Source organism: Halichoerus grypus, chromosome 5 (assembly GCF_964656455.1).
Source record: "Halichoerus grypus chromosome 5, mHalGry1.hap1.1, whole genome shotgun sequence".
Lineage (NCBI taxonomy): Eukaryota > Metazoa > Chordata > Mammalia > Carnivora > Phocidae > Halichoerus > Halichoerus grypus.
This window is the reverse complement of record NC_135716.1, coordinates 153,516,803-153,544,445: the sequence shown is the minus strand read 5'-3', so window position 1 is coordinate 153,544,445 and position 27,643 is coordinate 153,516,803. Positions and strand designations below refer to the sequence as shown.

General features: G+C 45.0%; 1 protein-coding gene across 11 annotated transcripts in view; it reads right to left on the bottom strand.

Annotated features, from left to right (window-relative positions):
* ERI3 (ERI1 exoribonuclease family member 3) overlaps positions 1 to 27,643 on the bottom strand; it is a 126,652-nt gene that overhangs the window by 94,052 nt on the left and 4,957 nt on the right. For 6 of the 11 annotated variants that reach the window (XR_004922058.2, XM_036107524.2, XM_036107525.2 and 3 more), the window contains one exon: positions 18,058 to 18,335. The exons of 2 other annotated variants lie outside the window; for them this stretch is intronic. Coding sequence is in view for 8 of the 9 variants with exons in the window: in XM_036107518.2 (XP_035963411.2) it covers positions 18,058 to 18,335 (278 nt within the window). In the remaining variant the exon portion in view is untranslated. The remainder of the gene's footprint in view (positions 1 to 18,057; positions 18,336 to 27,643) is intronic. 3 more of the 11 variants (XM_036107526.2, XM_078073270.1, XM_036107519.2) reach the window with 1 other exon arrangement.

The following is a 27,643-nucleotide window of genomic DNA, read 5'->3' as shown; positions in this document are numbered from 1 at the left end:
TAGTACAAGCTGCCCCAGTTTCCCCAACTGCTTCTCTGCCAGAGGCCTGTTCACTGGAGCCCATAAAAGTAGCCCCACCCTGTCCCCTTGCCCAGGCCTCTGCCCTGGATGGGCCTGGATCTCCAGTCACCTAGACAACCAGCCATAAGACCAATCACAGCCTTCTGCATTTGAAGTTTAAGCAGAACCGATGAGTTTCTTCATTCGTTTTTTTTTTTTTTTAAAAAGATAAATAATAAATAAAGCCAAAGGGGATATAAAGAGAAAAAGAAAACTGAGTAAGAGTAATAGGAGCTGGTGCCTCCCACCTTTCTTTCAGGCAGTACACCCTCCCCCAGCCTGCCCCCCCCAATCACTTAGCCAGCCCTTCCCAGTCCACTGGAACGTAATGGAAGAGACGGAGGAGGAGTGACAATTTGTTTGGTGTCTCTAAGATTAATTTGTCTCCGTTATTTAATAGAGATGCACAGCACCAAGGTCCTGGTGTGCAAACAGGCTTGCAGAACGCTGGCTGTGCAGCGCGCCTCCTACATCGCTCCTGGGAAGGGAGGAATGCACCAGAGGGGGGAGAGGGCAGGAGAGCACACGCGCATCAGAGAGAAAAGGGAGAGCGAGGAGAGAAAATAAAAAAAATTATTACTTTTTAATATTCAAAAACAGTTGGCAAAATTTAATCAAAGCAGAGGAAAAGCTAACATTTTTACCACTTTGACATTTTTATTAGCGCTTTCATAAATTTTTAAAACATGAATGGAATTAGTTTACAACACAAAAAAAAACTGCCCTGAAAACATCTGGAAGAGACAAATAGGAAATAATAAAAAAAATAAATAAAAGCAAAATCCTCCGAGTAAAATTAGCATGTGGAAAAGGCCTCCACTGCAGAGAGCGAAGGGGGGCTTGGCCCACTCCGTGGCCCCAGTAGTCAGCTCCAGCAGCATCCCTACCCCAGGTCCCCGGTTCTGGAGGGGACCCTTCTAGTATCACTAAAATCAAGGCAAACCGGTTCTCTCCAGGGACAGCCTGGGGGAACAGCATGGAAGCTGTTGACACCTGACCACGTGCAGGACATGGACGAGTGGGAAGACAGGAGAAATGGCCAATCTCCTCGATGTCCCAGGGCAGCCAGGTAGCCTCTCCCTCAAACACACCTAAGACTATTGGGCTTGTTCTTAAAGCATCTATTTTTATCCAACACATTACAGCAGGACTGAAGACTAAATCAAGGCAGTCAGATTTCATGACTGAAAAATCCAAAGGTTCTGCTTGCCTGGTCTCCCCAAAATGGGGAGGCTGACAGGAGCCCCCTGAGATAGGAAGGGCAACAAGGCTGAGGCAGAGGGGCCGTGGCAAGGAGGTCCCAGCTTTGCTTAAATTAGGTGACACCTTTCCTCCCAACTTGAAGAGACAGGGGGAGTTATCCCCCAAATCCCTGGGCCTCTCTCACTCCTCACAAAGCACTCCTTAGCAGACCTGATAGAGGACAGTTCTGTGCTGAAAAATAAAATGGAGGCACACATACACACAAAATACATATCGGTCCCCCTGAAAAACCAGATGTCCAAGATTTCCAAACACTAACTCTGAAGTGGGGCTCATCGGACGCCTGAATTTCTGATGTATCCTGCTTCTCCCACTATGGAGAAGCAGCACTTCCCCAGTAGGAGCTCCACAGCCTGGTTAGTTTGGCTGCCCTGGTGTCTAAAGAAGCAAATACAGCCAGTTCCTCACTAACAATGTTAGCTGGGCCCACAATGAAATTTAACCTGTGACACAACTGTACTTTTCATTTAAACTTTCATTTGGAGAGAAGCAGTGTTTGGAGACCTGCAGTTTGTCCTGCTAATAAAGACAAGTGTTGGGACCTTTAAGGATGCCATTCATCTCTGGCTTTTATTAAATTCAATTTTCTAAAGCCCATGATACATTATGAAATTAGGAGTTGACATTCCTCTGGAAACAAAAATATCTATCAAACATAAATAGAAAAAAAACCCTCTATTACCAAGAATTTATGGCTTAAAGTTGATCTCTTTCCACTTTTTTACAAGCACATGGTTTGTTTTAGATATCTGAAATGTTATTATAGATCTAGAATTTCATTAGTATTTATTATAAAACAGTAAGCGCTTCAGCTCCTGTTCTGACCAGCACCAAGTCGGCATCCCCAGTAGATTCTCTGAAAACTTGGCCTTTGGGTTTCCCCACTGCAGCTTGCTCTTCAAGCTCTCCTGCTGCTGGCTTCCTCACCCCTGGAGAAATGGAGCTAACCTCTGCTCACACTCAGTAGCATCCTCCCAGAGAGGAAGAATAAGCTAGCCCCAGCTCTAAGCAAAAAGACGGGGGGAGATCCCCAAGAGGCCTGGGGGCCAGGGACACAGTGGATTGGACCTATCATAAACATACCTCTCCAGAGTCACTGGCCCATCAGCCAGGCCTTCTCCCCAAGACCAAGAAGAGGGACTTTCAAGAGCCAATCTTAGAACATGACTCTGCATGGGCCCCTTCTCAGCACCCTCAGCAGCTGTTGTAACAATGACCTTGCACACTGGCATACTCATTTAAGCCAATGAGGATGCAAAAGAGGAGCTTCTGATAGAAGACCCTCTGAGGAGTCAGAGCACAAAGGATTTCACTTAGGTACTTCTTACCTTCCCATATTACCCAATCAAGCCCAGAACCTCAAAATCCTGGCCCCAACAGCCCATTCATGGGAGAGGAACCCTAATCTCTACCAACGGGGCATGACTCTGCAGCCAGTGCACCCGGAGCAGGCCAAACACTTCAACAGTTTTCGGCTCGTAAGGATCGCAACAGAAACACCGAAGTTACAGGTTGATCACATTAATTCCAAACCAAGAGCTTAGGAAGATGTGCCTACGTGCTAGCTTCTGGAGGCAGTCACTCCGATAATGAAACTGTTATTCCTGCTTCTCCTCCTTTTCCCTCCCTCAATCTCCTCATTCCCCTGGGAAGAAGTTTTTAGGAGTAGTTGAGTGTCTGCTTGTGCAGAGGTAGCACCAGGAATGAAAGAAGAACCAGTGTGTGTTTACCAGCCCTCTCTTCCTGCCCTAAGAACAGTTTCCCAATTCCTTACATCTGTATGTCATTCGCATTCAATTAAACTACCTGAGCAGCATCTACTGGGTGCAGGGCACTGTACCAGTGTTAGAGTGGGATTTAGAAAGATGTAGCCTCTGCTTTGGGGAAGTGCACAGACTAGTGAGCAGAGAAGATACTGAACAAATAATGAACAATGCGCTATGATAAATATCTTAGTGGAGGGACATACTGAGTGTTAGGACTTTCAACTTATAATGTGCTTGCAAATACATTTTCTTATCTTACCCTTATTAATCCTGGAAGATAGGTCATATCAGCAGCAGTAGCAGCAGCTCATAGACCAACACTATTAAGCACCTACTATTTACCAGGCAGGGGCTGGGTGTGGAGGCAGAGACAAATACAATGAGATGTGGCTCTTCTGTCTGAGTCTGGGCAAAGGATAGAGAGGAGCTGGCCCTGACACCCTTGGGGACACATGGAAAATGGAATCATTTCATTCCTTCCATTTGTTGTTTACTACATGGCAGACAGTCTGCTAGATGCTTAACAGGAACGACCTCATTGAAGCCTCCTAACAACTCAGGAGGTGGGAATCGCTATGATCCTTATTTTACGGATAAAATAAGGCCCTAAAAGAAGCGGTCACTTGCTTAAGGTTACACTCCTTGTGAGGGGCAAAGCTGGGACTCCAAATGGGGAAATGAGACTTAAAGAGAACAGCTTTCAAAATCTGATGGGTCAAGAGCTGATTCTTCCAGACTGAAAGGCTGTCTTTAGGAAGCTCGGTCTGCTGTCTCCTAGGAAGAGAGGCTGCTCTCGAGTTACAAGAGCACTGAGCGCGGCCTACCCGGGCAGAAAGTCCTGGAGGACCATTGCCGCACAGGCTCCACTGCGCTGCAGTGACGTGGATGGCGCTTTGCCCTGAGCTCGGGGACAGTGGGAGCCTTATGTCTGCAGCTCCAGCACCCAGCTCTGTCCTCGCATGTGGACCTCGGTCTCTGCGCTTCTGGTAACATGAGGGGCCAATAAAGGGCAAGGTAGAAGCCAAGCACATGGCTCTAACAGAAACATCTCTGTTTTTACAGAGCTCTCCACAGGTCAGGGAGGTGAAGGTGACAAACAGGATAAAGGTGGTGGTGAAGCCAGGATTCAAACCCAGACACAGAACACCCCAAAGCACTTTCTGTCTCTCATCTTTAAGTGGCTTCTCGTCCTCCCCCAACTGCTACAAACCACCAACATCCCAGTTTTCTGTCTGTCCAGACCAAGGGTTTCCTGGAACACAGAACTTTCAGAGCTAAAACTGGGACAGCTGGTCAACCTACACTGTCCACAAGCTACCTGCACCACTAGGTTGTGCAAGGAAAGAGTATAATAGCCCCAAAAAGTTGGTCTGCTGATGGTGGATGGAAACTAGCCACAATTTGACAACTCAGGACAAAAGCCTCAGAACTTGGATTGTTCAAAGTATCCAGGGTTCCAAACCTACCATGTCTGTTGTCTCCTTCAATAAAATGTCAGCAGCAAACCTTTGTTTTTTTAAGGGGAGGGAAGACAGATAAAAAGGAAGCACCAAGTAAATATTCTTTTACCTTTTTAAGTGAGCAGAGGTATAAGCTGGAGCAAAGGTTTTAGACATAGCTGCTTTCTAGTTGCTCAACGAGGAACACCAGAGATTATCTTGATTAACTGAGGACAAAAGTGCAAGAGCATCTCAAGTGAAATTTCACACCTACAATCAGTAGATTACAAGAAATAAATGTGTAGGTTGCTTTCAGGGTATTCAAACTCCCTTCAACTAAAGTGTCTTCAGTGATAAGATTATATATTTGAAGACAGAACAACAACAAAAGGATTTTTAAGGAGAAGGGACTTAGGTTAGACTGCTGGAATTTCTTGACAATGGGACAGAAGGTTTAATAGCGTTCTTACAGACTTTTTCTCCAAAGCACAGATTCTCCTTTGCCTGAGCTGATGGTTCTATGGTCCCGTCTGAAATAAGGCAATCAGCAAAAAATTTTTCATGGCTTCCTCCTCTCAACCTAGGAACTGGCATTTCTTCAATTTACAGATGGCAACAACTAATCTATCCCTTCCCTCCATCCTATGAAGAAAATTCCAAAATGTGCAACACCCCTGCACAGAAAGGTTTGATAAATCCAAAAGCGACATCACACCACAAGGTAGAAAAAGCAGTACATGGCTTTTATAAAATATGAGTTTTATGCAAATACTTGGTTTTTGGCTACAAGTTGCATGCAAAGGTAGGCCCTTCCTCAAGGGATCAAGTAGCCTCCTGGCCACAGGGAAGAGGGGAAGTTGAGAGGGGAAAGTGAGGGCTGCACTGGGCAACGAACAGGGCATGGTTTGCTTAACGGTTTCTCCCTTGGGGGAAAAAAAAGACATTTTATGCACAAGGAGCTTATTTCTTAAACAAACACTCGTGGTTTTGATTTACACCACAGCCTGCTCCTAAATAATTTATGGCGGGTTAAATTTATTGCCGAGCCCTGGCTGGCTGCAAATTCGAATTGCCAAATAATTAGATTTTAGGGCAAAGCTTATAAATTACCCGTCGATTTGTCCGGACTTGTTTGTCAGTTGCTTTGTGCTTCGGGTCATCTTTGGCATTTGGCTGTTTGGGTTTTAATTGCTGATTTACACTTTGACAGATGAGAGCTGATGCTTGAAGTTTCAGGACAAGGAAGGGTAAAAAATCAGAGCTTTAAAAGGCTGATTTTTCACCTACATGTCCCTTTTCACTATCCCCATAGACCCCAAAGCAATTAAAATGTAGAAAAGAGGCTGAAATAGACACTGCTATTCTTTATTGGGGGGGGGGCGGTGTACAGAATGATTTATAATTTACTTTTACTGAAATTTGAATTTAAAAAACAAAACCATAATACCAATAAACGAAGGAGACCAAAAGTTTTCAAAACTGCATCCTCACCCAGGAGTGTGTATGCCTGTGTCTACCTTCACGTGACTCTGGATCCGCCTCAGTTCAAGCATTTTTACATGCTCAATTGTAAATAATTGCAGATATTAGTGGTCTCAGTGAAGCTGACCCTCCAGGGCAGCAAACCTCCAAATGATTCCTTTGTAGCTACCTGTATACATATTGGTTATAAAATTAATTTAAGCAAATCTCAGGGTTGCGTGCAGGAGAGGCCCCCCCAGAGGCAGGACTAAGGGAGGGCATGGAAATAGAAGGGTTCTGGGTCCAACTTACCATTCCAGTAGAGGAAAAAAATCTCTCTGCGTGGTGCCTCAGCTCTACCCACTACGCTGATAGAGGGCCTAAAGGCTTTCTCTATGCTTCCCGAAGCAGGGCCTGCTTCCCAGCCACCTGCTCTATCCCAATACCTTGCAATGGTGCCATGATTAAGAATACCACTAGTAAGAGCTAACTCCTACAGCTATTATATGTCAGGTACTGTTCTAAGCACTTATATTTTATCCTCCCAACAGTCCTATGAGACCGGTGCTTTATAAAACCCCTTTTTGCCAATAGGGCAACTGAGGCATAAAGAGTACAAGCAACTTGCCCAAGGCAAGTCATACTGTTAGTAGGTGGTGGAGACTGGGCTCAAATCCAGAGTCCAGTTCTGGAGTCTATGCTCTGAACCATTATGCTATATTGCTTCTCATCAGAATAGCCTCTCCCTCAGTTTTCCTCACCCTGGAGGTCCAGAGTCCACATTCTGGGACTTGGGCACATGCAGCCAATGACTGTTCATTTAATCAACCAGTAAGGTGAGGAAAAGTCAGGTAACACACTCAGGATCACAAGATGAATCAGAGGCTTGGTTAGTCAAAGACCATTTTCCCAATGAGTGTAAATACTGCACTAAAGATCTACTATTTGAGGGTAACACGTGATCAGGAGAGGCCCAAGCCCACTCAGGCAGACAGAGGTTCTGGTCAGGCAACTTGGGTAGGAGACCAGAGAAACTGGCTGGGCTTCAGGAGGCCCTGCTCCTAAAGGGGCTGCTGGTCTGTTCACAGAAGACTCATCTCCATGGGTGCTTCATAGATTCCCTGTTCTTTGTACAAAGCTGCTGGCCAGAAGCCAGGACAGGGAAACGGTTTTGCTGGCATGACAGTAGATTTTTAAAACCACTGACCATGGAGCAAGCAATACACAAACTGACATCCTGCCTACAATGCACTGAACACTTTTCTCACACATTGGCTCATTTGATCTTACATCTCTGTAAGGCAGGCAGGAATCATTGCCCTATTTTATAGACGAAAAAGCTAGGGAAGTCAGTGGGTCTCAAAGCATGTTTCCTCACAGGGAGCATCCCATCACTTGGGAATTTATCAGAAATGCAAATTCCTAGCCTCCACCCCAAACTCTGGATCAGAAACCCTGAGGTTGGGGCCAGTAATCTGTGTTTTAACCAGCTCTCCAGGTGATTTTGATCACAATTCTGATTGCTAAAGTTTAAGAACCATTGGTCTAGACTAGAGCAATGTCTCTCAGACTTCAAATTACCCAAAGATCTTGTCAAATTACAGATTCTATTTAGCGCTGGAGCAGGGCCTGATATTCTGCATTTCTAACAGGCTCCTACATGATGAGGATGCTGCTGGTTCTTGGACCACACTTTGAAAAACACAGGTGTAGTCTAGAACATCTATGAGATTACCGCCTTATCACAGATATAGTGACCAAGTGAGAATCCGAGCCACAGGTCTTAGTTCCTTTCTCAGAACAAACCCTTACTTGGCCCACTTTCAAGCACCTAGGACAAGCCCTTTAGATCTGCCAACCACTCCTGGCTCTTGCCATCAGACATTTCATTCTCCTTGCTGCCACAATCAGGGGAGAAAAACTGGCATGTCACATCCCAGAGCTTTATTAAGCAAGCTGGTAACTCTCTGCTAGGGAGCCAACAAGAGGTCTTCTTTCATGACAATGCGTGCTCCCTCAAAGAATACCATCAGGATCAGGGCATCAGCTACCCACAGAGCACTCACACTATCCTCTCCAGAAAAACACCTTCCTTCTGTCTAAATGAATCAAAAAGCAGTTCTGGATACTTCTCCAACGAAGACTTCTTGAGAAAGACCTGTGGCCACAGATCTGGAACAGGATCCCAGCAATTCCTGCAAATATCCCGAGGCACCAAGCTGGGGATTCCTCACCAACATCAACCAACCGCCACATTCTGCACCATCACCATGAACTTCCTTTTAAGGCCTACCCCTGGCCTTGTTTCTCTAGTCACTTACCTTTCTAGTGAAAGTAGACCTTATTAAAATGGCATATTTCATATCCCATTCTTCAGTGCCTACCTCCTCTGTTCCCAACTACCAATCCCTTTCAGTCCACCAGTTGGCCTTTCATTCAAATGCTGCTGGCACTGGGGATAGGAAAAAAACCAACCCGTGAACAATGCAGACAGACTCCCTGGAACTCCATTTTCAAACATCACAATCTCAAGCCAGGGCTCTCAGTTGCTATCACACTTTTGGAGAGCAAGATTCCAAGCTTTCTTTCCATTTCTCATCCTATCTACCTAATCATCACTACCTACCTCCCCTAGGCCAATGGCCAAATGGTTCATCAAAAAGATCCTACTTAAAACACCACTAAGGAACTCACCTTATTGGTTCTCCCTGGTAATGACTCTTCAGTTCGGAGCACCCCATTTACAACAACCATAGGTTCCACCTTTACTCCTTGCCAAATCTCTTAGCACCGCTGACTCCCAGGGGCCCACCAGTATCCAAAGGAACCATCAGCTACTTAAAAGCATGGTTCTCAAGCTCACTTCTTTCCCAGCACATCTAAAAGCTACAACACATAACTTCTTCTTTCCATGCCCACCATCACTACCTTAGTCCAACCTACTAACAACTCTTCCAAATAACGCCTCCTAATCAGGTTCCCCATGTCCATTTTTAACCCCTTGGAACATCTTCCCCACCATTCCCATGAACTCTGGCTTGCAACACCTCTGTTTCTTCTATCCCATTCAATAACACCTTCACATTTTCTCTTCTGGCTCACCAACTTTGCCCCCAGCCTCACCTTGGACTCTACGCTCCTTCCTTTCAGCAACATCAGTATCTCCAAATAAGAGCTTCTGCCAGCATTGAGCCTTCAGGCCAACCCTTGGCTGGAAGGGCCTCCCTAGAACTAGACACTGACCACAGCACTGGAACAGAAGTGGACGGATCACATAACAGATGTGTTTTCCTGTCCACAGACCAAGATCGCCCACTGGCCACTACAGACAGGGATAGGACCAAAACAGCAGCCAATTCCAAGGTACCTGCACATCAGATTAAAAGCTTTGCTGATGTTTGTCTCTCTCTCCAGAGTCCACTTACCTCCTTTCTGATCTCTCAGCACCGAACGGGGCTTTGCCCGTGACAGCACTCTATACGCACAAACCCTTCTCTGCCTGTCCCAGCCTGCTCACTCTCTGCTGCAGACCTGCCAGCCTGGGGGGCTAGTGTCAATCTGGGAACACTCTTGTTTCAGGCTTTTAGGCTATGACTCAATTTTCACAGCGAGAGCTCAAAACTCATCACATAAATGTATAGCTGTGGGGTTGTTGTTTTTTTTTTTTTTAAGTATTGTGAACACCCAGGATAAGAGAATAAAAAATAATCACCCCAATAGCATCTTAATCAAAATGATGCAGGACGCTTTTCCCCAACAAGACAAAGAGATGGAGAAAGCATCTCCTAATATCAGTTTCCTCATGTCAAACAACTGAGATCAGTCTACAAAGTAAGGAACGTAATCAATATTGGAGAGAAGAAAAACAAGATAGGATGGAGGCAGGGAGAAGTGAAGCCTATGGACCTACCCTAAACACTCCTTTGGATTTCACTTCTTCACTACCCCATCCCAAACTCCCCGTTTTCCTTCTATGGCTGTGTACCCGTTGCTGCTGCTGAGAGAGAGAGCTCACCCCCCATCTCGAAGCCCTCCAGTTACCTCTGCTCTAGCACATTTTCTGTTGTTACCCAGGCCCACCTGCCTCTTCCTTAATCCTTCATCGCATCTCTCGACGTTAGTCAGCCAGTTGCTTATCTGTTTGACAGTTCTAAACCTCCCCAGTCTATGGAAGGTAGGTCTTCCCAAGGGATGTCTCGCAGATCCAGATCCAAACTGCCAGTACTTTTAGAGGGTCACAGGGAGGTGCCGTGTCATTCTCCAGCCCTTCCTTCTCCCTGAAGGCCTAGCAGCCCAACCCCGTGCTGCCTTTAATAGCAGCTGGGGTATCCAATTAGCCCTCCCCGGCAATGCCTCAGGGCCTCAGCTCACATATTAGTTTGTTGACCCTTACATTTTTGCCCACACTTTATTGGCTAAAATTCTCTCAAACCTCTCCTAGCCTTCATACTCTCACAGATCCCACTAAGATCTTCTAGCTTGCAGGGCTCCTGGGTAGTTCAGTCTGTTAAGTGTCTGCCTTTGGCTCAGGTCGTGGTCTCAGGGTCTTGGGATTGAGACCCACATCAGGCACCCTGCTCAGCAGGAAGTCTCCCTCTGCCCCTCCCCGCCCTCCCTGCTGCTCGTGAGCGCGCTCTCTCAAAAAAAAAAAAAAAAAATTAAAATCTTAAAAAAAACCAACAAACATCTTCTGGCTTGAATGTGAGAAATACCATATAACCAATAGAAATAATCCTACTAAACAAACAGTGAAATATTTGTCAGGTTCAAAGTCTTCATTCTCTCTCTTCCTCATTTTCAACTCCCACAAACAACCCTGCAATCCAGGTCAGTTTTTCAGACTTAGGTCAATTCATCCTGGCTTACTCTGTGAGCACCTTCTTTCATTCCTGCTACAATTCTGAGAGGCCATAGGCTGACCTGGCTCTCTTGGATCTCCTACATTTCTCTAACAGCAAGGCTATGTGACCCCTCCTCCACACCATGAGCAGGGTTGATCAGTCCCCTCCTTTGAGCGCCCACTGCACCAAGTACTTACCTACATGATATAATCAAATGCTTAACAGTGGTTACATGTAGGTCTACCCTCCTCGACTATGAGCTCCTTGAGGGTAGGGACCATTTCTCACTTGTTTCTATGTCCCCAGGATCTAACACAGAGCTTGAAGTTGCTGTCCAAAGAGTAGAATGAGGCCTTTTCATTGCCTCTAAGGTGGTTACAATAAGGTCCTCCCCATTCCTTTGCTTACTTGGTTGGTTTTGTCATATCCAACAAAAACTTTAAAAGGCAGCTCAGTGTCACTGTTCGTTTACAGTCCCTGATTTCATTCATCATTTATCAATGGCCCTATTCTTTACAGCTCTTCCCCACCACCAACCTTAGCCCAGTGTCTAACAAAATCTGCATTCCAACAGCTGTCTCAGCCCTGGGGAGGCCACCAGGATAATAAGAGGCTAGGGGGAGGTTTCCTGACTTGTACTAAATTATGTGGTGATTTTGTTACCAATGACCCAGTGCTCCCCAAGGAAAGTTCCTGGTCCCACCCCCAGGCAACTCCACAGCCCTAACTACACACCACAGCAGCTTAAAGGTATACACCCTGGGGAAGATAGAGAAGCAGTCAGAAGAGAGCAAATAAACCCACTTCGATCTATGCCTCTGCTATGCCAAACACATAAGGCAGCACCACCCTGCATCGGTGCTGCACTCCCGGGATGTATATTTTACTTCCACATTGCTATGTCTGCTCCAAATAAAGAAGGGCCCTTTGGCTTTCACGTGAAGTTACAACAAGGCCAAGACCCGGACACAGCAAACACTTGTTCTCATTCAGGGAGCAGTTGTGAGGAGCCCCAGTGACAGTTGGAGGGAAGGGACGGTGGGGGTGGGGGTGGGGATCTGGATGAGGGACCACCAGGAAACAGCAGTCTGTGAAGGAGGGGGCTTCTGGAGGTGGAGGGGAAGCACCACTTTTATGGAAGCAGCAACAAAAAGGACAAAAGCGCCTAGTGGGCTGTCCCAGTCCCACCACCATCAGTGGCCACCAATAGCGGAATTCATTTACGGTGACCCTGGAAGAAGAGATGTGTTAAAGCAGAAATATAACTAAAAAGAAAGGCAATAATTGGTCTGATGGGCAAGGGAAAAATTATACCAGGAGTCGGGAGCCTGTGCAAGAACACTTACAGCTCACACAGTCGTCATAACTCAGCCCCCTCAAGCATTTTGTGCTCTGCTTATGGTGTTAACTTTAATGTCTTAACATATAACACCATCCGCACTAACACAAAATACTACACACGCCAGATGAGGCTGAATTATAGTTGCTGTGGGAAGCATAACTTTGAATTTCCTGATTTTGGTGCATTTAATCTCAACCATAATGTTACATTAACGTCGGTTTTGCATTTCATTTCCCAGTTTAGAAGAATAGCGTCAGCGCCTTCGCCTGTCTGTAGAGAAAAAAGTGCAGGCTGACTGGGGACACAGGCAGATGACCCGCAACCCAACAACTGGGCCCTCGCAATAGAAAGCCTGGCTGGGCCCCTCCTACTTGAAGGAGCTGTGACTGGGACAAGTGAATGGGGCAGGAAGGGTGGGTTCTTTCTCTAGGGAACTGTCTTTCAGTCCACTTGGAGGGTGTAGAAACCAAGAGCAGGGAGAAGGAAAGGTGGATACATAGGAAGAGCAGTATGTGTGTGTGCATACTGGTTGGGGGCAGGGGAGAAAGGGTAGGGGGAGCCTGCCTTTCAGCCTTGAATGGACAAGGGAATTGATATAGTTTGATTTGTACGGATCTTAACAATTTCTGTAAAGTTTCCCAAAATGTCTCTCTCACAAAAGACTAATAATGATGTACCAGTTCTAAGTCATACTGAGTATGCCTCTCAAATGCCTCTCTTTTATGCTATTCCTTCTCCTGTCACCATTAACCTTCCTCCACCCTACCCTCCCGAAATAACCCAGCATCTGGACAATTTTCTATAAAAGAGAAACTCCTTTACTCATAGTTCTAACTCAAAATGCAGATGGAGTTTCTTCAAGGTTTCCTAGAAAAAAAGAAAAAAAGAAAGAAAGAATGAATGAATGAAAGAAAAAGAAAGAAAGAAAGAAAGAAAAGTAAAGAAAAGAAAAGAAAAGAGGAAAAGCCCCTGTGGACAAAGACCAAACACTAGAAAACCTCAACCCCAAAGGTCATTTTTCTCCAAAGTTATGGGCACTTGAATACAGATGAGAAGGAAAACAGTCGCAGGGCTGTGGCAGAGCAGTGAGGGAAAGACACGCTCAGGAGCTGATGGCTGGCCAGAGGAACCCAGGGAGGGAGGGCAGACAGCAGCCAGGACTTCGCTCCCCAGACAAGGACAGTAGGGCTGCCCTCTCCCTGGCCATCCGGAGAGCTGAGGTTATTTCCTTCTCCCCGTGTGCTGTGGCCCTATACCTCACTGTCCTCACTTACATTTACTTTGTTCCTTTCTAAACACTGAGGTGGTAAGAGAACTTGCCCCCAGGTTAAAGATGGACAATTAAAGATCCCACCAAAGCTTTCAGGCTGCTCCCTGGGCCTGAGGGTCACAACCACCATTATTCGATGCACATCCACACCAAAATGAACAACTATGAACTCCTGCTAGCCAGAAGAAAGGAGTCAGGATTCTCCTAAACCAGATAAAAACCTACTTCCCTATCAGGAAACAATTCCTAAAGCAAGAAAGGAATTCTATTCCTCAAACTTAGAGTCTCTAAAGCAATTTAATTTAGGTGGAATTAAATGTTAATTTAGGTGGAAAAATGTTTTCAAATGTAAAAGTTTCATATTCTGCCAATATCTATCATGTTAATCTGAATCAAAATGTAAATCAAAACGAGTGCAAAAACCTGCAAAAAAAAGTGAAGCCTATTACTGGTAAACCGACCACTCCAGCTTCACCTAGCTGAACAAAGTATAAAAATAAACAGCAAAAATGATGACAAATGGAAAATACCAGATGTTTTACCATGTTTATTACCAATATTGTTACTCACCCGAGTACAACAGAGCTTATACCTGTTAGTTTTCATGGTGCCATTTCTTAAGGACAGTCCCAATAAGCTGACTTGGAGACTTCTGAAGACCAAAGAAATCAGAAAAATGAACCCCATGCCAAGCCTCCAGATAGATCCTGGCCCCAAACTTGTTTCTGCCTCCTCACCCCCGAGGGATAATGGCACACTCCCATAAGGATCAGAAATGTCCTATGTAGAGGCCTTGAGTATTGAAAGCCACTGGGAGTCAGGGAGGAGGAAGGCTGATCCACAGTCCCAAGCTCATCCCCAAGAGGCACACAGACCTTGTCCATAAAGCATCTCTGTCAAGTGGACAGCCATTAAGCTATTCTGAGAGAGCACTAGGGAGGGCTGGATTCAGCTAGCAGCCCATCTTCTAGTCCTTTTCCAGTCTCTTCTAAAAGTTCATTCTCATCCCAAATCTCAATCTTTCCTGTTTCCATTTAAATTCATTTCTTTTTTTTATCCTTACTAAAATGAAGAGCGGGGTGCCTGGGTGGCTCAGTTGGTTGGGCGACTGCCGTCGGCTCAGGTCATGATCCTGGAGTCCCTGGATCGAGTCCTGCATCGGGCTCCCTGCTCGGCGGGGAGTCTGCTTCTCCCTCTGACCCTCCCCCTTCTCATGTGCTCTCTCTCATTCTCTCTCTCTCAAATAAATAAATAAAATCTTTAAACATAAATAAATAAAATAAAATAAAATGAAGAGCAAGTTATTAGTATACTCTTTGGAACAACTACCTCCCATATGATGAATTTATTCAGTCTGAATAAGAAATAAGTCACTAAAACCATATTCAATTTCTCTTCTTTCTTTCTAAGTCCTATTTTTGTGCCCCTAGTGATTTTTTTCCCCTCTTATCCTGAGCTTTTCCAATTTCTCCACTGTCCCTGCTGACCAGAAGACCTACACAGCACAGAGGCTCTAATGACAACGTGACCTATGATAACCTCAGTGGAAGGACACTATCCTATGTGGGACTGACAACTTCTCCTATCCATCTTCCAAAATTCCTCTGAATCCTATCAGGATCCTGCTACTTGCAAACTTTAGAGAAGTTCTGTTTGTTTGTTTGTTTGTTTGTTTGTTTTTAAAGAGAGAGAGGCTTTAAGTTGCCACAAACAAGTCTCAAATCACTCCTGAGCTACCCATCCCTTTCCTGAGAATGATCCCATGGGCAGTACAACAGAGCTGCCTGGCCCCCAACTCACCTTCCTACCTGTTGATCACAGCATTGTGGAGGCTTAATGAAGTAGAGATGCATTACATTTATCACTTACCCCAGATCCACTCAAATCCATCACTATGTCACAGCAAGAAGTTAGATTGATCTGACAGGATTTGCTCTTCTTCGCAAACCCATGTAAGTTATTACTTCAGTAGTACCCTATGCTCTTCTAGCTGTTTGCTGATTGATTATCTGACGATCAGGTCAAGTATCTTCTCTAGAATCACAGTAAACTAACGGGTCTATAACTTCCAAGATCATTCGTATTCCCCTTTTAAAGATAAGCAAGACAGCGAATGCTTCTTCCTGAGTTCTCTAAAGCAACAGCTAATGCTTTCTAATAATGAACCAGGGCAGCCAATTCTTTAAGTGCCCTTGGAATCACATCATCAGGGTTCATTGATTCTGGAGATAATCTTTAATCAGGCCCAGATCCTGGTAAACGGCATGAAGTCCTACCTCAGCCTAGGTCAGGAAGGCCTTGGTGCCCAAGTCTGGGTGGGAAGTTGGTGATAGAAGTGATTTAAATCTGTATTGCGGGGCACCTGGGTGGCTCAGATGGTTAAGCGTCTGCCTTTGGCTCAGGTCATGATCCCAGGGGCCTGGGATCGAGTCCCACATCAGGCTCCCTGCTCAGCGGGGATCCTGTTTCCCCCTCTGCCTGCCACTCTCCCTGTTTGTGCTCTCTCACTCTAATAAATAAATAAAATCTTAAAAAAAAAAACACAAAAACTGTATTGCATTATATCTTCAGCATTGCAATAAATAAATAAATAAAAAGAACAATGCCCTTGAAAGAGAGATGGAAGGTGATACTGACAGACCAAATTGAGACATGAATCAGGCTTCACCTTCAGCAACATTGACAGGACCCTCTGTAGGACAAGCGAACAGAGCTACATAATTATCTGAGCTTACAATCTAACTGAAAAGTTCAGAAATAAACATATGTAGGCATGTGCCAGAAAGCAGAATGTAGAAAATGCCATAAAGGAGGTGCCAAGTGATTATGAGAGTTCAGAAGAGGGATGAATCATATGCAATCGGGATGTGTTGGATTTTAGACTCATGTCCCACTAGGGCTTACTCAGTAATTGAAATCTACATCAGTAAGGAAAATAATATGGTGTGTTAAGATACGGATCCTTGATTCCTAACCTGGGAGAATCTATGTAACCAAAATTCCCACCCACCACCCAGGAACAGCCAGCACAGAATCTCCAATAGTTCTGGGAGGCAGAGAAGACTCTACAGCATGGGCAGGAGCAAGAGGCTGAGAAAGTAAGGGCGGCTCAGGCAGCAGCCAAGCTATATTCCCTTTTATGCGAAGTTCCTTCCCTCAGGACATTCTCCTCATCTTGCTCCTGTCTTCCCAAACTTCCACAGGGCTAATTCCAATGCTCCCAAGGACAGTCCACTACTTGAAGGGAGAACAGGAAAAAGGAGAGAGAAGGGGGAAGGTAAAAGGGTGGTGGTATCTGCTTTATGGAAAATAATCTACTATTCTAAAGATAGAACCTCTTCATGGGAAAAAAAAACCAACCATGAGAAATGAACTCAGTTTATGTTTGAATGGACCCCACTCCTCCCTGTCTCCCAAGCGCCTGATGCTACCATCCCCCTTTCCCCATCCTCCCTACCATTGAAAGCTGCTCCCAAACTAACATGTCTACACATCCCAAAATTACACCCCTAATAACCCAGGCCCACAGGGAAGAGTTACAGTCCTAGAGCCGGGCATACTCAAGGCCCCCACAATACAATGAACTGCCACATCAGCCCCCAATCGTTCCCCCCAAACCAACCTCAAGCACGCCAATATCTCCAAGAACATGTGCCTCTCTGCTGCTAATCCAAACCTCCTAGTAGCACTACCTTAAAGGGTAAAAGGTCTCTGGACACAGTTGATGACTAGGGGAAAAAAGCAAGCAAAGAAATTTTCCTTCCCAACAGACCAACAGTTGTACTTCTTCAGGTTCTCTAATGCATCCCCAAACTTAGTGGCTCCAAACATCAATAATCACTTCTTATCTCTCACAGTTTCTGCCAGCCAGGAATTCAGGAGTGGCTCAGCAGACCAGCCTGGCTCAGCGTCTCTCCTGAGGTTGAAGTCAGATGTCCACTGGGGCTGGCAGATTCACTTCCAAGACAGCACCAAGAAACATGAATGGCAAGTGGTACTGGTTTTTAGCTAAGAACCTCAGTTCCTGTACACACGTGCCTCTCCACAGGCCATTTGAGAGTCCTCAATGCATGGCAGTTGGCTTTCTCCAGAGCAAGTGATCCAAAAGAGCAAGGCGAACCACAGCGCTTTTTATGACTTAGCCTCAGAAATCACACTATGGCTTTTCCTCTATGTTCTACTGGTTATACAAGGCTAGCCCTGATTCAGTGTGGGAGAGAAACTACCAAGGGTAGGAATCCCAGGAGGCAAGGATCATTGGGTGCCATCTTAGAGGCTGACTATCACAGTATTCCTTAAAATAACATGCGGTAATAGTAGGAGAAGGAAGGCGGGAAGGGAAAGGAGAGAGGAAGGATGGGACAGAAGGAAATATTTTGATTCCCGAAGGCTGAGACCAGAGAGAAACAATATGCCCAGTTGTCTCCAGAGACTTCTCAGGTCTACCTTACCCTACCATGCCTGAACCAAGTCCAGCTTCCTAGGCAGGAACTCCCGATGAGCAACTAAAAGCCAGGAAGACATGAGAAAGTTCCCCTGGAACCCAGAAAGCAAGACTAACCTCCCTCCCTCCTTGCCCACCCCACCTTTTCTGAAGCAATGATGCAACAGTTACCTGAGGATGAATCTGTGGCTTGTCGCACGTGGCCTCAAAGTCCAGCACTAAAAAGTAGTGATACCTCTGGGGAGGGAAGGGCACCATTGCCGCCATGGATGCGCCAAAGCCGTGGGCCGCCAGTTTTCTGGTGGATATGGAGCAGAACTCCGGAACACCACAGGGAGAAAATAAGTGGGAGCCCAGCACTTTTCTTGCTCTTGAAAGTAAATATGAAGAAAATCGAGCTGCTCCAGTCTGTAAAGGTGCTAGCATTGAACATCCAGAAGCATCTAAAACTTAGGGGAGGAAAGTTTAAAAAAAAAAAAAAAAGAAAAGGAAAAAAAAAAAAGAACAAAGAGCCTGGGTTACTCCCCTCCCACGGTGGCCCTGTTCCATCTGGTCTTCAGGAATAGTCACACAACACGAACCACTCCCCAGTGTTTCTGGACCCCTTTTCTAAATCAACAGTATTCATTCCTGAAGTCAAGACCCTAATGCTGGCCCCTGCAGCATTACGACAGCTCTGAGTCTCCAAGATCATCCTCAGAACAACCTGCCACACTGGCCTTCATCTTTAAATGGAGCTCTAAAGTTCAAAAGAGAGGAGAGAGAAAAATTCTGTGGTCATTTCTCGGGTGGCAAGAGTTAATGTAAAGCTAAGGTTCCTAAAGTAACATGAGGTGACCCAGCTGTACAATCAGTCCTGGGAGCTAAGGAGCATCAGACAAACAGTGGAAAATGCCAAAGAGTCTCTCCTCAGCTCCATTACAAGCCATTTGCCCCTGGCTTTCCAGTCGGTATCACACACCTCCACGTAGCCTCCGTGCCATCTCCCAAGGTGAAATGGAACGCAGCCAACCACAGGGGAGCTGGCTCCTGCAGGGCCGGTGATGCCCCAGCCTCTGTGCCAGTAAGTGGCACCCTGGGGGAATGAATGACGCCCGGAGAGCACAGCTGGTAACAGCCTCAGGCCTTCCCGTTTGCTGCCTTTAGGCTCACTCTCTACTAGAGGCCCTGAAGGACTGCGGGACTTTTTTTAAATAGGGAAGAAAAAGAGAAAACCCAGATGTGGCAGTAATGGGAGCATTGCTTAAAAAAAAAAAAAAAAAGTCTAGTAAAGTTTTCTGAGTGAACATGTGGAAAAAAAAAAAAAATCCAAATCACTTTTCAAGTTTTCCCTTTAAATTTGTAGAATGTCTGCTCCTTAGAGGGTTAACTAAATATAAAAATCAAAGCCTAAGTTTTACTCACAAATAACCCAGGCCTCCTTAAAAAAAAAAAAAAGGAACAAAGAAAGTTTGTTTTTACCCCTCTTACACCCAATATTCAAGTTCCCTCAACTTTAATCCTCAAAGTCAAATGAGAAATCTCACTGCTCGATGCAGATATGGCCATAGTTTATGCCTTCTGAAGCCCCATTCTAATAGAGCCAAAAACTTGCCTCTGAAAGGCTGCCAATGGACACTGGCTCCTTCCTGCAGGGCTGAGGGGGGTAGCAGCCTGTGAAGTCCAGAGCGCACTCAGAAGCAATGAGGTGACTACTACCTGAATGGACATGTACAATCAAGTATCACTTTTCCTTCTGGCTCTTCCCTGACTCACTGAATGACCTACAATAACTTGCCTGCATATTTACTAGGACACATGTGGGTCCTCAATTTCCCCAACCCCGTAGTGAGATTCCATGGGGATTCAGAGGTGCTAAGACTGAAAAGTATTTTAAGTTCTTCATGGATCCTACAGAGCACAGTGCTTGCTTTCAACATGGCTTTACAGCATTTCCAAAAACGCAGCCCAAACTCCTCAGCTCAGGATAGACAAAGGCTGGCTTGGATTTCACTATGGAATCCCTTGGAAAGGCAAAGGGGCCAACATCCCTTCGAACACCAGAATCCAAAATAACTTCACATCACCACCCCTGCCTTGAACAGTACTGGAAGCCTTGCTGAGACGGGAGACACCAGTCTGTTCAGATTATGCATTATAGTTTGGATCCAAAGTCTCTCAGAGCCTTAGAACTCTCCTCTAACTCCTTGAAGTCAGGCTGGGATAAGGACTTTTGAGAATCCTAATGTTTGTCAATATTCATAGAGAGTGTATATAGTATATATAGTCAACCAGACCCCATCTGCCAAATACTACCGGCAATTTAGCATCATGATTAAGGAGGCCTTCCAGGTTTGCATCCTGGCTGAGCCACTTATTTGCCATGGCACCTTGGGCAAGCTCTGTTCTTTCATCCCTCACCTGTAAAATGACAACAATAATAGCTCTTATTCTGTAAGTGAGAATGAAATGAGAAGGTACGTGTAAAGCACTATGAGCAGTGTCTGGCATATAGGGGCTCAGTATCACTTACTATTATTACTACTACTATTCTTTTGGGCTACGCCCACCTGGCCAAGCCTGGACCCCCATACTTGGAGCCTATATATCTAATTAATGCATGCATAAGGCAACCTCAGAAGTAACATCCAAATCTCCTGCATGCCCAGAATGCTCTAGGCCTCCCATGTAGCATACTATATGTGCGCTATCCCCTTCCATGAATGACACACTGATGACCTGAAGCCCTCTTGCCTGCAGGCCTTGCTTTTCCAACTGATTTCACCCACATCAAAAAGCTTCTCTTGCAGGAAGTCTTGAGAATAGACAATGGTAGGAGACCAGTCTTCCACATGTCAGTAATCACTGTATTCCATACTTCCTTTACTTCTAAAACCCAAGTTCAACTCAAGTCAAGAAACAGAGGGCAGCTCTTCCTCTTCTCTTCCTGAAAAATTCAATCTTATGGCTTTAGTCATTAGTTGTGGCAGAGGAAGGTAGTATCTACAAGTTGAAGTGGGGGGGAGCAGAAGAGTCTGAGGGTGGGGGTGGAGGGTATCAGAACCCAAGCACAGTAAGGAAGGCATCTGTACAGAGGCAAGAAGGTGTGACGTAGCATGTCAGAACCCACATGGGGTGTGGAGGGCATGGGGAGGCGGGGAGCAAGCCTGATGCAGGGAGTCATGGGCAGGGTAAAAGAGGCACTCAAGAGGGGGAAGGAGCAATGGTAACAAATGGGAGATTGGTTACATACAGAGGGATTGATCAAAGAAGGGCGTATATTAAGGGTAATGAGAACCAGGTTTCTCATTGTTACAGGATGGAATTAAAATATGGAAAGAGGAAAAAAAAATCCATGGTGTCAAACTGAAATTGGAGGAAACAGTGTGAACTCATGGTTTCTGATATATAATATATAAAAATAAGCTAGACGTGAGTATGGAGACACACACACACACACACACACACACACACACACACAATCTATTTTCTAGCTGTCTATTGAAGGGCCAGGGAGCAGCAACACTCTAGCAGCAATGAGCACACCTAACACCCAGTTGCCTTCTAAATAACAGTCTTCAGTGGAAAAACCAGAGCTCTTTGGAGAAATGGTTGATTCCACAACTATGGCAGGGAAAGTACAAGATGAGCCTAGAACATCTTGTTTAGGGGCCAGAAAGCAAGGAAATGCTCAAAAAATGATGGGAATTAATCAAAAGGATGCAGAAGCCAGTTTGAAGGGGCTCCCACTGGCAATAAATAATGATATTAATAGATTATATTGCATTGAATAAAAAAAGGAAACCATGAATCTAAAATACACAAATTAATTAACTAATTAATAAATTAAAGTCTGGTAAGGGATATTCACGTAGTTTTAAACTATCTCCCCACAGAATGCTTATTAATCATTAACAGGAAGTAAGTATACAATGGAGAAGCCTGGGAGACATCACCTTAATCAAGTGATCAAAATGAACACAATGGGATAAATCAAAATCATGCACCACATGATAGGATGCAATGAGAAGAAAGCATCATTTCTGTGATATTTCTGTCAAAGATGCATAATCTAACTCTAATCATGAGAAAATATCCAACAAACCCTAATTGAGGGAGAGCCTACCTAATAACCAGCCTGTAATCTTCAAAAGTATCAAGGTCATGAATGTCAAGGAACTTTTACTGAGCAAAATCTAAAGGAGATCAAAGGGACTTGATAACTAACTGCAATGCACATTCTGAACTAGATCATTTTGCTACAAAAAAACATTATTGGGACAATAGGCAAACTTGAATGGGGTTTCAGAATTAGAAGGAGGTAAGGTACCAATATTAATTTCCTGGTTTTGCTGGTTGTACTATGGTTAGGTAAGAAAATGTCCTTGCATGTAGGAAATATACCCAAAGCATTCAGGGTGATGGGACATTAGGTCAGCATTAGCTCTCAAATAGTTCCACAAAAAATTCTTTGTACTATTAATTCCAACTTGTATGTAAATTTGGCCTATTCCAAACTTTTTAAAAATTATTTTTTTAGGGGCATCTGGGCGGCTCAGTCAGTTAAGCGTCTGCATTTGGCTCGGGTCATGATCCCAGGGTCCTGGGATCGAGCCCCACATTGGGCTCCCTGCTCAGCGGGGAGCCTGCTTCTCCCTCTCCCACTCCCCCTGCTTGTGTTCCCTCTCTGGCTGTCTCTCTCTCTGTCAAATAAATAAAATCTTTTTAAAAAATTATTTTTTTAATCTATACGCTGCAATGTGGTTTAAAAAAGGGGGGGAGGGAAGGAGAGAGAGAGAAGAAGAGATGGTATGTGAGGGCTCAATCTCTCCATACCGCCCACGGAAGGTAGGCTGTGCATACAGCCTACAGCCGACCTTAAGAGGCAAAGCCAGCCCTTAAAGCATCAAGTCTCCATGATAAGAGCCCCCACTCAATGCCCGCTCACGGAGCACTCCTGCCACCATTAGAGCCTTCTCAGGAAAGAGCCCTGCACTCCCTGCAGAGGCATCCCACTTGCCTTGCACCCTCTGGCCTCTTGGGGATTCCCCTTTCCTAATGCTGCTTTATACTTTAGTCACAAGTTTGTAGACTCTAAGTCTATAACTTGTATCATCAATTGGGACTTCGAGTATCTAGTCAAGGGGCAGAACTCAAAAGGAACAGTTTATGATTCTATGTACTTCTGCATACTGTGTTTCATCAGAGACAAGACTTATACACATTTATTCTCAGGCACCCTTTTTCTTCTCCTGGCAATTAAAGGTAGTAAGTAGCCTATGGCAAGGAGGAAAATAAATGATTCCCTCCTCAAAATGAAAGGTCCAGCCCCCAGTGGAGACAGGGGAGTGGTAACTAGGGACCGCCATGGGGCCAGCCCCATTTGGAGAAACAGGCCTGCGCCACAGCCCCCAGAGGATGGTCTCTGTGCAGAGTATTTACACAACAGACAGCAATGGTCCTCTGCAGCCATTACCATCGGCCAGGTAAATAACGCATGTGCCAAAACACACATTTAATGAGGGAAATAATATGCCTTTATAAAAAGCCTCAATCTGTATTTACCTGAGAGACCAGAGAAGCACCAAATCACCAGATTAGTGGAACCACAGAGGAGTCATTCTGGTGTCTTGGGTAAATAGACATTTTATAGCCTTCCATTACTGAGGGGGGAAGAGAGAGCAAAGGGAGGGGGCCATCCTTTAACATCCACATCCACAGGCCACAGGAACGTGGGGGATAGGAAAGGAGAGGGCCATCATGAAATATGGGGTCTACTCCCACCCCATCTCCCCAGCTGCAAATACAGGTGACCCTTGAACAACACAGAGCTTAGGGGCACCGACTGCCCCCCGCAACAAAGTGGCAAATCCGCCTATAACTTTTGACTCTCCAAAAACAACTACTAATAGTACTGTTGACTGGAAGCCTTACCAATAACATAGTCAATTAATACATATCTTATATATGTATTGTATACTGTATTCCTACAATAAAGGTAGAGAAAAGAAAACGTCAAGAAAATCATAAGAAAGTATTTATTGTACTGTACTGTATTTATTGAAAAAAATCGACAAGTCAGTCGATCTATGCAGTTCAAACCCATATTGCTCAAGGGTCAACTGTACTTGGAATCCCTGGGGAGGGTTTAGGCTGGTACCATCCCTGGATTCTATCCATTCCATTAAAAACCAGACTGGGAGGCAGGAGCACATTCCAGAGAAACTGTAAGGCACCAGAGGCAGGCTCTGAGTCTAGCCAACTAGAAGCACCTGAGAGAGCTGCAGCTTCCCCAGGTCCCAGTCCCAGGGCAAGTCCCTGTCCCAATCTGACTGACAGTATTACAAGGGCTCAGGTACCTGAGTCAGAGAGGCATCAACAGAGAGCACAGTAATACCTGTCTGGAACCACTCAGTCATAGGCTCTGTATTAGGCAGCTAAAAATAGCCTGGGAAAAATCTAAATAAACTGCATGCCTTCAAAAGTCATAATCTTCAAGCTAATGAATGTACCTTGCTGCCAGAGTACTTTCTGTGAAAATCACAGATTGTCAAAGGTGAAAGAAAACCTAAGGGGAGACACAGTACAGCCTGCCAGGGAAAATGAGCCCCAGGAAGAGAAAAGGACTGCCTAAGACTCACATAGCATAGTAACAACAGAACCCAGGGTTCCTTACTCCCACACCAGGGTCTCAGACCACTGCCCCAACACAAGGAGCAGGCCTCACCGCTCACCTCCCAAGCTTCTCTGTAGTCTCACAGTGGAGGCCGGGGGGCCTGAGGGTTCAGCCTAGTCTGCTGAAAGCTAGAGGGTGAGGCAGAACAAAGCTTGACATGCCCTGGAACCTCTACACAACTTCCTGATGGCCCCAAAGTAGAATGGAAGCAGGAACTCTAAAGCTGGGTCCTCACCTCAACAAAACACTCTCCTCCTCTCTACAACCTGTCACTCCCTTGGCCTGTAGCTACCTACAGTTGCTTCTGCTCCAAGGTGGGGCGAGGGAGAGCATTCTCAGCATCAGAAGCAGCTGCTAACCCTAAATTACCAGGAGAGCTACAGTCATTAAAGACCTTCAGGAACACCACATTCTGATGGCAACATTGCAGGCCATAGGAGGTTTACTCTCCTCTTCAATTAGCCGTCTCAGCAGCTCAAGGCAGCACCTAAAAAGAAGTGACTGTGATTGGCCTGCTGTTTGCTAACTTAACACTACATGCAGTAGTTTGGGCAAATTCCTTCGAGGGGCCAAAGCTGGGAGACATCTCTTTGCAAAGTCCTAGAAGTCAGTTGTGACACCCATCGCACGTGAGAGGGGACAAAAGTTTGTTTCTAACACACCATAAATAGGATAGAAATGAAGGAGGGGCAGAGTATGGTACTCTTATCCCTTTAAGTACCTCTCACACTTGTAGACAGCATCTGACCCCAGAGGAGAGATACCAAGAACCTGCCATTCCCCTGCTTCCAAGATGGAACTGGTATAGAAACACAGCCCAGATGTTTAAACACTAGAATCAGACAAGTCTAGGTTCAAATCCTGACTCTACCACACATTCTTTTTTTTTTTTTAAGTAGGCTCCACACCCAACATGGGGCTTGAACTCATGACCCCAAGATTAAGAGTTGCATACTCTACCGACTGAGCCAGCCCTTCTACCACATTTTCTTAATAATAACAACTATAATAATAATACCTATCTCTTTGGGGTTCAGGTCAACCACACAATGTATATAAAGCACTTTGTACAGTTTAAGCACTCAATAGAAGGGAGCTACTGTTGTTAATGCATGAGAAAGAGGAGAGGGAAACACAATTATAAGCCAGGTACTGTATTAGTGATCCACATATTTTATCCTCCTAACTCTCAAGCAAAATGGGGAACAATAATCCCATTTTACACATGAGAAAACTAAGCCTCAGATGTCCTCAGTTCTTCGGGGCCCTGTTCTCCTCTCTCATGTTTGAGGGCCCACATTCCCCACTTGATTGAGTCCCCTATCCACCAAAGGGCTAAAAATACATATCAACTTCAGTTTTTCCTTTGAGGTAAGGTGGTGACTTTAAAAGTAACTCAACCATATTCCGGTTTCTCTTCAAAACGCATAAATCTTTTGCCTTTTACTGAAAGTAACTCAACCATAAGCAATGATCAAGTCTGTCCAAATCATCCAAATTTGTTCTCATAATACATTTATCACATTTTAACAAGAAAAACAAATTGCAGTCCTGGGTACCAAAAAGCAGAAGAAGGAAGAGGTGCCTTGGACGAAAACAACTGCAGCACAAGAAACTCAAAGCCTCTTCTCAAACACAATTCCACAGGAGCAGAGAAACTGGCAGGAGGCAGGGTGACGACTAGCTCTTGCTCAGGTCCCCAAATGTGATGTTTCCTTTTACAAATCTGTGCCTTGGCAAATGCTACTCCCCCTGCCTTGGAATGTTATTTCCATTTTCACCAGCTCCTTCTTCAAAATGCAGCTCAAAATTCCCTTTTAGTAGCTTTCTCTGATACTCCATCAGAAAGTTAATTGCTTAAGTGTGATCCAGTAACACACTCTATTCCTATTTCATAACTTTTTGTCTCACTATATTGTACATCTACTTTTTGTCTCACTATATTGTAAAATTTTTATCTATTTTTCCTACTATAATTTTCAGAGCCTTAGGTGAGAAGGCTGTAAGACAGCAGGTATAAGTATGTGTGCGTGTGCGTGTAAAAAAGGCATAATTTCTTTGACTTGTTTTTTGTCAGACCCTTTAATGCATTTTAAAATTTCAAGTAGCATTAAAGAAAAGCATCAGTTTAATTTTTTCACCTAAATAGCGCATGAGTTTAAAAACTCTGAGAAACACTGAGATTCACACAGATCCTTAAGGGCAAGGACCACATTTTATTCATTTCTGTATTCCTAGCACCCAGCACAGGGCCAGGTACAAAGTTAGTGTGAATCAATGTTTGCTGAATGAATATGCCCGAAGTCCTCATGTCAACTGCTCTGGAATCAGAACATGTTAGAACAGAACAGACCCTAAGCACCAAGCAAAGCTTCTTTTTTTTCCTCTCTCCTTCCTAGCCCACCCCATTCTGTCCTCCCCAGTTAAAGACAGAGAGAGACACCACATTGCCTTGGTGCTGGAATACTATTAAAAGGATTAATTTAGGGACCGGTGTTTGGACTGTCACATCCAATCACTACCCACAGATCTACAGCTTCCCAAATCAAGCTCATGCAAAGAGGAATCAATTGCAAGGACACAGAGGGTCTGAACAGGCATACTAATGGCCTCCTGAAGTGCCAGCGGCCAGCTCTGACACTCCCATAAATTATCTGCCTTTTGATTTTACCTGTAGCTGTGGGGCACAAGGCACAATTTTGAACATATCAAAGCAATCTCTTGTAACCCAAGGCTCCCCCAAGAATGTCCCCAAAGGAGGAGGGGCTAAAAACAATGACCCAAAGGGAATCTGCCTCCCTGGTCCAAGCAGTCATCAATTAAAACCCAACAGGACCAAGTGGATAAAGTGGGACCCAAATCACTCCTAGCACATTTGGACAAAGCATGCATCAGTCTGCAGTTCTGCAATGACTACACATCTCTCACTCAAAGGAAGAGAAATCACAGCAATAAACTAACACAATTTCATCTGGAGGCAAATCTGCACTAGCTCTGACAGTACCTCACAGCATGACCTCAGGCAACACACTTAACCTTCGTGGGCCTCAGTTTCCTCACAGGGGTAAGCAGGGACAGTAATACTGACCACCTGACTCATTC